The 12,236-nt window shown below is 40.5% G+C and overlaps 2 protein-coding genes across 6 annotated transcripts in view; one reads left to right on the forward strand and one right to left on the reverse strand.

The window, feature by feature from the left end:
• arhgap9 (Rho GTPase activating protein 9) overlaps positions 1 to 8,965 on the reverse strand; it is a 69,646-nt gene extending 60,681 nt beyond the window's left edge. For 3 of the 4 annotated variants that reach the window (XM_055918094.1, XM_055918092.1, XM_055918093.1), the window contains exon 1: positions 8,605 to 8,965. The gene's annotated coding sequence lies outside the window, so the exon portion shown is untranslated. The remainder of the gene's footprint in view (positions 1 to 8,604) is intronic. The other variant, XM_055918095.1, reaches the window with a different exon arrangement.
• Positions 8,966 to 9,257: 292 nt separating this feature from the next.
• mars1 (methionyl-tRNA synthetase 1) overlaps positions 9,258 to 12,236 on the forward strand; it is an 80,387-nt gene continuing 77,408 nt past the window's right edge. For both annotated transcript variants that reach the window (XM_055918096.1, XM_055918097.1), the window contains exon 1: positions 9,258 to 9,509. In XM_055918096.1, coding sequence (XP_055774071.1) covers positions 9,407 to 9,509 — 103 coding nt within the window. In that variant the 5' untranslated portion in view covers positions 9,258 to 9,406. The remainder of the gene's footprint in view (positions 9,510 to 12,236) is intronic.

The following is a 12,236-nucleotide window of genomic DNA, read 5'->3' on the forward strand; positions in this document are numbered from 1 at the left end:
ATAGTGTGAATACCCCCCATGGTGGTATATAGTGTGAATACCCCCCATGGTGGTATATAGTGTGAATACCCCCCATGGTGTTATATAGTGTGAATACCCCCCATGGTGGTATATAGTGTGAATAACCCATGTTGGTATATAGTGTGAATACCCCATGGTGGTATATAGTGTGAATACCCCCCATGTTGGTATATAGTGTGAATACCCCATGGTGGTATATAGTGTGAAATTTACCCATGGTGGTGTATAGTGTGAATACCGCATGGATAGCACACACATAGATAACACATAGATAATACACACATAGATAACACATAGATAAAAAACATATAGATAACATATAGATAATACACACATAGATAACACATAGATAAAAAACATATAGATAACACATAGATAACATAGATAATACACAAATAGATAACACATAGATAATAAACATATAGATAACACATAGATAACACATAGAAAATACACACATAGATAACACATAGATAATACACACATAGATAACACATAGATAATAAACACATAGATAATAAACACATAGATAACACATAGATAATTAACACATAGATAACATATAGATAACACACACATAGATAACACACACATAGATAACACACACATAGATAATACACACATAGATAACACATAGATAATAAACACATAGATAACACATAGATAAAAAACACATAGATAACATATAGATAACACACACATAGATAATAAACACATAGATAACATATAGATAATACACACATAGATAATAAACACATAGATAACACATAGACAATAAAACACATAGATAACACACACATAGATCACACATAGATAACACATAGATAATAAACACCTAGATAACACACACATAGATAATAAACACATAGATAATAAAATACTCAGTTAGTTGTGGTGCTGGTGACATCAATACTCAGTTAGTTATGGTGCTGGCAACATCAATACTCAGTTAGTTGTGGTGCTGGCAAAATCAATACTCAGTTAGTAGTGGTGCTGGCAACATCAATACTCAGTTAGCTGTAGTGCTGGCAAAATCAATACTCAGATAGTAGTGCTGGTGACATCAATACTCAGTTAGTTGTGGTGCTGGCAACATCAATACTCAGTTAGTTATGGTGCTGGCAACATCAATACTCAGTTAGTAGTAGTGCTGGCAACATCAATACTCGGTTAGTTATGGTGCTGGCAACATCAATACTCAGTTAGTTATGGTGCTGGCAACATCAATACTCAGTTAGTAGTAGTGCTGGCAACATCAATACTCGGTTAGTTATGGTGCTGGCAACATCAATACTCAGTTAGTAGTAGTGCTGGCAACATCAATACTCAGTTAGTAGTAGTGCTGGCAACATAAATACTCGGTTAGTTATGGTGCTGGCAACATCAATACTCAGTAGTGGTGCTGGCACATCAATACTCAGTTAGTTATGGTGCTGGCAACATCAATACTCAGTTAGTAGTGGTGCTGGCAACATCAATACTCAGTTAGTAGTGGTGCTGGCAACATCAATACTCAGTTAGTTGTGGTGCTGGCAACATCAATACTCAGTTAGTAGTGGTGCTGGCAACATCAATACTCAGTTAGTTATGGTGCTGGCAAAATCAATACTCAGTTAGTAGTAGTGCTGGCAACATCAATACTCGGTTAGTTATGGTGCTGGCAACATCAATACTCAGTTAGTAGTGGTGCTGGCAAAATCAATACTCAGTTAGTTATGGTGCTGGCAACATCAATACTCAGTTAGTAGTGGTGCTGGTGACATCAATACTCAGTTAGTAGTGGTGCTGGTGACATCAATACTCAGTTAGTTATGGTGCTGGCAACATCAATACTCAGTTAGTAGTGGTGCTGGCAACATCAATACTCAGATAGTAGTGCTGGTGACATCAATACTCAGTTAGTTGTGGTGCTGGCAACATCAATACTCAGTTAGTTATGGTGCTGGCAACATCAATACTCAGTTAGTTGTGGTGCTGGTGACATCAATACTCAGTTAGTTGTGGTGCTGGTGACATCAATACGCAGTTAGTTGTGGTGCTGGTGACATCAATACTCAGTTAGTTGTGGTGCTGGTGACATCAATACTCAGTTGGTTGTGGTGCTGGTGACATCAATACTCAGATATTTGTGGTGCTGGCAACATCAATACTCAGTTAGTTGTGGTGCTGGTAACATCAATACTCAGATATTTGTGGTGCTGGCAACATCAATACTCAGATAGTTGTGGTGCTGGCAACATCAATACTCAGATAGTTGTGGTGCTGGCAACATCAATACTCAGAGTTGTGGTGCTGGCAACATCAATACTCAGTTAGTTGTGGTGCTGGCAACATCAAGGATATGGTGGCGTGGGCCATGCACATACAGATGTACTTCCTTCATTTGATCACTATGCTGTCGCAGAGAACTTTCCTGCATTGCAGGAAATGGAAATGTTTTGTTTTTCGAGTTTTAAAAAGGCTTCTAAAGTTTATAATTTCCACTTTAAAATGTCAGACTTAATTTATTCGTACAAAAAACGTATCACCCCCTACAAAATGTATATTAATTGATTAACAGTTGTCCCTCCCTGCCCTGCAATGACACTCCATCCTATTTGGATACAGCGTGACTGTGTGTGTGTGTGTGTGTGTGTGTGTGTGTGTGTGTGTGTGTGTGTGTGTGTGTGTGTGTGTGTGTGTGTGTGTGTGTGTGTGTGTGTGTGTGTGTGTGTGTGTGTGTGTGTGTGTGTGTGTGTGTGTGTGTGTGTGTGTGTGTGTGTGTGTGCTCGTGTGAGAGAGAGGGTGGATCTGCTCAATACATTTTGTTAACCTGTAGAACTCAGCATTATTGCAAATCCATGTTGCGATCGTCCTCAACCTGTGGCTGTTACTCAATAAGAATCATCCTCAACCTGTTGGCTGTTACTCAATAAGAATCATCCTCAACCTGTTGACTGTTACTCAATAAGAACTATCCTCAACCTGTTGGCTGCTACTCAATAAGAACTATCCTCAACCTGTTGACTGTTACTCAATAAGAATCATCCTCCACCTGTTGGCTGTTACTCAATAAGAACTATCCTCAACCTGTGGCTGTTACTCAATAAGAATCATCCTCAACCTGTTGACTGTTACTCAATAAGAACTATCCTCAACCTGTTGGCTGTTACTCAATAAGAACTATCCTCAACCTGTTGACTGTTACTCAATAAGAATCATCCTCAACCTGTGGCTGTTACTCAATAAGAACTATCCTCAACCTGTGGCTGTTACTCAATAAGAACTAAATGACGACTGATTTGCTAAACACCTTTGTAGCATGTGACTTTCTGGAAATATTCTCCAAACCTCACTGGACTATTCAGAAATAGGTTGATATTCATTTAAAGTTTTTCACTTTCCATGTATTTGGATTTCATAGTGAGACTTGTGTTTGAAAAATAGATTTATATCATAAAAAAAAAGTAAGCTATAACTGCATTTTTTTTTTGCGTAGGTTTATGCAATGTGTTGTAATTTCTAATCCTTACTAATGCTTTCTAAAATTCCCTAGCAGGGTCATAACAGGTTCACGACACACTCTCTCTTTTTTTTTAGGACCATTAGGGACAGGAAGCTTAACATTACAATAAGTCTTAATCCCAAATGGCACCCTATTCCCTATATAGTGCACTACTGCACTCAGGGGCTCCCGAGGGGCGCAGCAGGTCTAAGCCATTGCATCTCAGTGCTAGAGGTGTCACTACAGACACCCTGGTTCGAATCCAGGCTGTATCACAACCGGATGTAATTTGGAGTCCCATAGGGCGGCGCACAATTGGCCCAGCATCGTCCGGGTTTGGCCGGTGTAGGTCGTCATTGTAAATAAGAATTTGATCTTAACTGACTTGCCTAGTTAAATAAAACATTTTGGCCCTGGTCAAAAGTAGTGCCCTAAATAGGGAAAAGGGTGCCAGAGGGCTCTGGTCAAAAGTAGTGCACTAAATAAGGAATAGGGTGCCAGAGGGCTCTGGTCAAAAGTAGTGCACTAAAATATGGAATAGGGTGCCATTTGGGAGAAGTCCTAAGTCAACCTGACATCACCTTACCTTTCATTGTATGTTTTGTTATTAAAACACCTCTGACTTCAGAGGAACAGGACGGATTGTCAGGTTGTTGCTTATACTGTTCCTTTCTGGAGAACAAGAGTGCAAGGTGTATAAACCTCTGTTTATAAGACATGAAGGGAGGAAAATCTTGTCCGTTTTCCAGTAATAGGTTAGAATAAGAACCCAATCTTTTATTTCCAGAAGTCTCTTGAACTCAAGCAGCACTCCAACACAGCAACCTGTGGCTGCAGAGACGAGAGGCTGGTTAAACCTATAGATACCCACATCATTGGCTGAGAGCCCCAGTCTGAGGTTTGTGTCCCAAAGGGCACCCTATTCCCCTATTTGAGCCCTGGTCAAAAGTAGTGCACTATGAAGGGAATAGGGTGCCATTTTGGAATTCAACCTGACTCCCACTGGTCTCCATGCACCATCCCAGAAGCCTGCAGCTCATCCATTGATGTTGCTGATGAAGAGCACAGAGACCATTGATCCACCAGGGATGGGAGGGAGGCAGGGAGCTGTCACAAGCTATCAGCCAAGTCAAAGACCCACTTTCTGCAACAGTAACATCGCAGTGTGAATCAGTCACAGAGCGTGTGATGTGGCCAGGGACCATTGCAGTGCATTAAACCTCCCTATAGCCAGTGCAAACTCAAATACTGTAGCAACACAGAGAAACAGGTTCAGAGCACAGTGTATAGTATAAACAGCTGAAACGCCTGTGGATGTAGTGTATAGTATAAACAGCTGAAACGCCTGTGGATGTAGTGTATAGTATAAACAGCTGAAACGCCTGTGGATGTAGTGTATAGTATAAACAGCTGAAACGCCTGTGGATGTAGTGTACAGTATAAACAGCAGAAACGCCTGTGGATGTAGTGTATAGTATAAACAGCTGAAACGCCTGTGGATGTAGTGTATAGTATAAACAGCTGAAACGCCTGTGGATGTAGTGTATAGTATAAACAGCTGAAACGCCTGTGGATGTAGTGTATAGTATAAACAGCTGAAACGCCTGTGGATGTAGTGTATAGTATAAACAGCTGAAACGCCTGTGGATGTAGTAGTGTATCTTGTAGTGGTTCTACTGTGTCCTGTCCTGTCCTGTCCTGTTTTGTCCTGTCCTGTTTTGTCCTGTCCTGTTTTGTCCTGTTTTGTCCTGTCCTGTTTTGTCCTGTCCTATTTTGTCCTGTCCTATTTTGTCCTGTCCTGTTTTGTCCTGTCCTGTTTTGTCCTGTCCCATTTTGTCCTGTCCTATTTTGTCCTGTCCTATTTTGTCCTGTCCTGTCCTATTTTGTCCTGTCCTGTTTTGGCCTGTCCTGTTTTGGCCTGTCCTGTCCTGTTTTGTCCTGTCCTATTTGGTCCTGTCCTATTTTGTCCTGTCCTATTTTGTCCTGTCCTATTTTGTCCTGTCCTGTTTTGTCCTGTCCTATTTTGGCCTGTCCTGTCCTGTCCTGTCCTATTTTGTCCTGTTCTGTTCTGTCCTGTTTTGTCCTGTTTTGTCCTGTCCTGTTTTGTCCTGTCCTGTTTTGTCCTGTTTTGTCCTGTCCTATTTTGTCCTGTCCTGTTTTGTCCTGTCCTGTCCTATTTTGTCCTGTCCTGTTTTGGCCTGTCCTGTTTTGTCCTGACCTGTTTTGGCCTGTCCTGTTTTGGCCTGTCCTGTTTTGTCCTGTCCTGTTTTGTCCTGTTCTGTCCTGTTTTGTCCTGTCCTGTTTTGTCCTGTCCTGTTTTGTCCTGTCCTGTCCTGTTTTGGCCTGTCCTGTCCTGTTTTGGCCTGTCCTGTTTTGTCCTGACCTGTTTTGGCCTGTCCTGTTTTGTCCTGTCCTGTTTTGTCCTGTCCTGTTGTGTCCTGTCCTGTTTTGTCCTGTCCTGTTTTGTCCTGACCTGTTTTGGCCTGTCCTGTTTTGGCCTGTCCTGTTGTGTCCTGTCCTGTTTTGTCCTGTCCTGTTTTGGCCTGTCCTGTTTTGTCCTGTCCTATTTTGTCCTGTCCTGTTTTGTCCTGTCCTGTTTTGTCCTGTCCTGTTTTGTCCTGTCCTGTTTTGGCCTGTTTTGTCCTGTCCTATTTTGTCCTGTCCTGTTTTGTCCTGTCCTATTTTGTCCTGTCCTGTCCTATTTTGTCCTGTCCTGTTTTGTCCTGTCCTGTTTTGTCCTGTCCTGTCCTGTTTTGTCCTGTCCTATTTTGTCCTGTCCTATTTTGTCCTGTCCTATTTTGTCCTGTCCTGTTTTGTCCTGTCCTGTTTTGGCCTGTCCTGTCCTGTCCTGTCCTATTTTGTCCTGTTCTGTTCTGTCCTGTTTTGTCCTGTCCTGTTTTGTCCTATTTTGTCCTGTCCTGTTTTGGCCTGACCTGTTTTGTCCTGACCTGTTTTGGCCTGTCCTGTTTTGGCCTGTCCTGTTTTGTCCTGTCCTGTTTTGTCCTGTTCTGTCCTGTTTTGTCCTGTCCTGTTTTGTCCTGTTCTGTCCTGTTTTGTCCTGTCCTGTCCTGTTTTGGCCTGTCCTGTTTTGTCCTGACCTGTTTTGGCCTGTCCTGTTTTGGCCTGTCCTGTTTTGTCCTGTCCTGTTGTGTCCTGTCCTGTTTTGTCCTGTCCTGTTTTGTCCTGACCTGTTTTGGCCTGTCCTGTTTTGGCCTGTCCTGTTGTGTCCTGTCCTGTTTTGTCCTGTCCGGTTTTGTCCTGTCCTGTTTTGTCCTGTCCTGTTTTGTCCTGTCCTGTTGTGGCCTGTCCTGTTTTGTCCTGTGCAACTTCTCTCTCTCTCCATAAAAGGTCAATGCTCCAGATACTCAAACTGAGAGAACTGAGCTTAAAAAACAGTTGAGCTTAGAATTTACCAAAGTTACGTGGTTACCTGGTTACCTGGTTACCTCCTTAAAACCTACTTCGTAGGATACCTCTCCACTCTGCTCATACAGAGAGAAAGATGACCAAATGGAAAGAAAACACAACGCTTATAACTGTTTCCATTGCATATGATCATGTGCTTTTCTTATTGGCTGTACTTTTAGTCAAAGTAGTGTAAGTGCAACATGCAAATGTGCAGTAGGCTAGGCTTCAGACAAAGAGCCTTCTCTGACAGTCTTAGTCACACTTGCTTCAAACCTTTTAATAGATTCTATGATGTCATAGTTTCTGTGTTTGAACTGAGAAAAACGGATGGATAAAATGGAAAATGCTAGAATACTATTCTACTGCAGTGATGAAATATAGAACAACTGAAGTAAGTGTGATGATGGCCTCTGTCCCACAAACTCAAAGCTGAGTTCACTCAGTCCCACAACCTCAAAGGACACCTCAGCTATGCTTCATATCCTGTTCTAAGTAGGTTTTCAAGAGATTTTTTAAAATGTATTTAACCCTTATTTTACCAGGTAAATTGACTGAGAACACATTCTCATTTACAGCAACAACCTGGTGAATAATTACAGGGGAGAGGAGGGGGGGGGGGGGGGGGGGGGGGGTAAATGAGCCAATTGGAAGCTGGAGATGATTAGGTGTCCATGATGGTATGAGGCCCAGATTGGCAATTTAGCCAGGACACCGGGGTTAACACCCCTACTCTTATGATAAGTAACATGGGATCTTTAGTGACTACAGAGTGTCAGGACACCCGTTTTAACGTCCCATCCAAAAGACGGCCCCCTACAACTGAAACGAAACAAAATCATACAGGATGTCGAAACAATATGAAGAGAACTTCTTTGGTCAAAAATGTTACATTCTTGTGGTGTGTTATGGTTGAGGGAAAAGTGTTACATTCTTGTGTTGTATTATGGTTGAGGGAAAAATGTTACATTCTGGTGTTGTATTATGGTTGAGGGAAAAATGTTACATTCTGGTGTTGTATTATGGTTGAGGGAAAAATGTTACATTCTTGTGTTGTATTATGGTTGAGGGAAAAATGTTACATTCTTGTGTTGTATTATGGTTGAGGGGAAAAATTAAAATGATGAGCATTCAAATTTGACTAACTAACAAAACAATGTGTGTTGTATGTGTGTATAAAACATAGTGAACATTTTAAGTTGAGCCTCTGTCAGTAAGGGCTAATGATGATCTATATCACCCAGTAGCCTACACCTGCTCAGCTGCTCCAGACACCACAACAGCTTGGGATGAACACTCATAAATAGTGCAAATAGTTTAACTTGGCAATTTCACCAAAGTACTACTGACTACATACAACAACGGAATTATTTGCTATTATTAAAAGAAGGTCTATCCATAGTCTATTCATAGAAGAGTTGTTTAATCATGATTTTCTGGTGTTTCAATTTGTATTATTTACTGACTACTATATTATTTAATAACACAAGAGCTCTGAAATTAAAGATATAGTTGCAAAAGGACTCAATAGGCTATATAGTAACTGACAATTCCAATACATCGCTAACTGACAACTTGTGAACCACATAACAAAAAATATTTATATTTTACATTTTCTAAATTACTTTGCAGAATAAAATATATAAATATGTGTCTCTAAATGCTAGAACAACCTAAAACAAGCAGTTTCTCACCTTTAGGAGGTCGGTGCGGTGTGTGTCATCAATTATTTTGCTATTAAAAACGGTGATCCCAGGGTACACTAGCGAGCGACACGATATCCTCCGAAAAAATCGCATCCGCATCCTCCAGTGCCTTGCGATATTTTCAGCATGGTCGCTTTCTCCTCTTGCCTGGCTACCCAAACTCCTTAAACACGTCAAACGCTAACGCCACGCCCACGGACGTCAGTTTCTCCTCTGATAGGGCAGCGGAAGAATTCCGTTTGAGTCGTCAGGCAATTTGTCCTCTGTCACGTGATGCAGCTTTAAAAAACGCTGACATCGAGTTGAGCTTTCGATGGGTATAAAATGTGCACAGCTGCATGCACTTTTACAAGACTTGTATCTTCACTCCCTGTGTAGGTTATTATAATATTCATTCTCGTTCAGATGCTAAAAAGATCTGTCTAGGTACATCAACGCATTTGGCCACCGATTGGGTCAAAATATCCCATGTGATTTTGCATGAACCAATCATATTTTGTGTAAGGAGCGCGTCAGTTTGTTGTAGCTACGTTTCAATACACGCTGATGGGAATTGTGGTCCTTCATAGTCTGATTTTACAGGTTTAACACATGTCACGTACTCCAGAAAACTTCAATGTGCGCCATTTGCAAAAGGGGAAGCTGAACCCTGGTTGCATCAGCGCGTTGAGTAGCACTTACCGGCTGAGTTGCATGCTGTTAGATATTTACATTTTCTTGTAATTTCCAGTACTTTAGCAAGTTATATCTAGGTTTTTCAGTCCAAAGGCAGTTGAATAGAGGCAGCTAGATGAAACTATTCGTGAGTGACGGAAATCCGCACTGTGTTAAGGTGCTAGCAGTGCTCGGATTTACTGGAGTCAAATGTGACGTTAAACATGTCAACCACGAAGGTAAGAGAATAACGTTAGCTAGACGTGCTAGCTGCTAGGTTGCTAGCTAACTGGCTAACACATGGTGTGTCAGATCATTGATACCTTTACATGTCCCGTTGGTACTGTAAAAAAATAAAATAAGGACACAACTAGGATGGTTAGTTAGCAGATTTGTTTTTCTTGTAAAGAGGAGCCATTAATTTCATGGAGCCTGACCATCAGGTTTGACACTGACAGATCAGATCCATGTACTCCACTACTGTGGAATGTCAAGATTGGTTGAATCTCAGAATAGAAGATCAGTATTCGGGATTGAAGGGTAATGACAAATTCACCCAAGTACAATCAGTGAGTCACAGAGCTGGCAAACAAGATCACATCCACTGCCCCCCCCCCACACACACACACACACACACACACATTCATTAATTAATTGTCCAACTTGACCTGTGACAGCTGAGAACTGACCAGAAAAGGCTACAGCTAGGTCTATTGCCATGATTGTGTTGTTCCAACAATATAGAGTACTGCTGTATGTCTCTTTCCCACCAGGTGAACACAATGTAGAGACAGTCCTCTGCATATTTAGTCTACTGGCTTTACATTGTTTACATGGAATGCAGTCACTGAACAAATAACACAGACAGTTAGACCTTAGGTTTCTTAACACTAGAACCTCCACAGGCCACCGGCCACTGACGTTTTGATTTCGTAAAAAATTATGTCCTATTTCTTACCTGACTTTTCCTAAATGTTTGTATTTTATACGGCTCATTTGTCAGTTTTGAAATCACAAACAGAGAAGTATTTAGAGCCTTTTTTACCTGTTTTGTTTTTCTTCACATCTTTACCCAACTTAACTCCCAAGGCAATCTGCTGTAGGACATTGGTACCCAGCCAGGCGCTAATGCGACTCTCTCCTCACTGAATGAATGACAGATGGATAACTGTGCACCTTACTTCACAATGGAATTTGAATTAGGCCCTAACTGAAAGATAAGGAGGGTGAAGAGGTTGATTTCATTTAGAGAGACAATAGTGTAGTAATGAGTTTATTATGCCTATTTATCAGCAGTAAATAATTAGTGCCTTGAGGGTTGATACCATTCTCTTCTACGTTTTACTTTGGAAAAAGAAACAGCTTAGGAATGTTTTATTTACTATAACTTTATTACTAATCAAATTTATTGTAAGGGAAACTAATACATGTTGCAGTAAGACTTTATAATACTGCAAAACATATCCTTGACTCTATCCAGCAACACCAACGATTCCTGCCCACTGAATGAATGGGCGATGATTGTGCAAGTTATTTCACAGTCAAATGTAAATGAGGTCTAACTGAAAGTGAGGCCGAAGAGGTTAATTTAATTCAGAACAACAATAGTATAATGATGAGTTTGTGTTATTCGTATTTATCAGCCGTTGGCACTCGTTAGTAATTTGACCGGGTTGATACCATTTTTAGTTTGTAAAAATAAGCTGTTACAAGACTGATTTATTTAATGTAACTCTATTACTAATCAAATGTATTGTAAGGGAATTGAAAACAAGCTGTGTGTTGCAGTAGGCCTTTTAGAATAATGTAAAACATGTCGTTGACTCTATCCAAGTTGATGAGCGGGAAACAAACGGTGCCAGTTAACCTGCACAGCTGGCCCATCCAAACTACACCAAAACTAATAATACATAATAAGAGTCAGCCTGTAGACAAGATTCAATTGACAATCATCTGATGAGTGACAATATTAGGTCTATCAGTTGTCAAATTGTACATGAAGAGATGGGAGCATCTTGTAATTGACAGATGCAGTGAAAGGATATAAAAAAAAATATATATATATACTGACTTGCCTAGTTAAATAAAGGTAAAATATATATGTATGTGTGTATATATACAGTGGGGAGAACAAGTATTTGAAACACTGCCAATTTTGCAGGTTTTCCCACTTACAAAGCATGTAGAGGTCTGTAATTTTTATCATAGGTACACTTCAACTGTGAGAGACGGAATCTAAAACAAAAATCCAGATAATCACATTGTATGATTTTGAAGTAATTAATTTGCATTTTATTTCATGACATAAGTATTTGATCACCTACCAACCAGTAAGAATTCCGGCTCTCACAGACCTGTTAGTTTGTCTTTAAGAAGCCCTCCTGTTCTCCACTCATTACCTGTATTAACTGCACCTGTTTGAACTCGTTACCTGTATAAAAGACACCTGTCCACACACTCAATCAAACAGACTCCAACTTCTCCACAATGGCCAAGACCAGAGAGCTGTGTAAGGACATCAGGGATAACATTTTAGACCTGCACAAGGCTGGGATGGGCTACAGGACAATCGGCAAGCAGCTAATTACTAATCGAATCTCCAAATTACAGTTGATCTTATTTATTTATTTATTTATTTTATTTCACCTTTCTTTAACCAGGTAGGCTAGTTGAGAACAAGTTCTCATTTGCAACTGCGACCTGGCCAAGATAAAGCATAGCAATTCGACACATACAACAACACAGAGTTACACATGGAATAAACAAAACATACAGTCAATAATACAGTAGAACAAAGAAAACAAAAAGTCTATATACAGTGAGTGCAAATGAGGTAAGTTAAGGCAATAAAAATGCCATGGTTGCGAAGTAATTACAATATAGCAATTAAACACTGGAATGGTAGATGTGCAGAAGATGAATGTGCAAGAAGAGATTAGAGGTCGACCGATTATGATTTTTCAACG

The sequence above is a fragment of the Salvelinus fontinalis genome, chromosome 3, assembly GCF_029448725.1.
Source record: "Salvelinus fontinalis isolate EN_2023a chromosome 3, ASM2944872v1, whole genome shotgun sequence".
NCBI lineage: Eukaryota > Metazoa > Chordata > Actinopteri > Salmoniformes > Salmonidae > Salvelinus > Salvelinus fontinalis.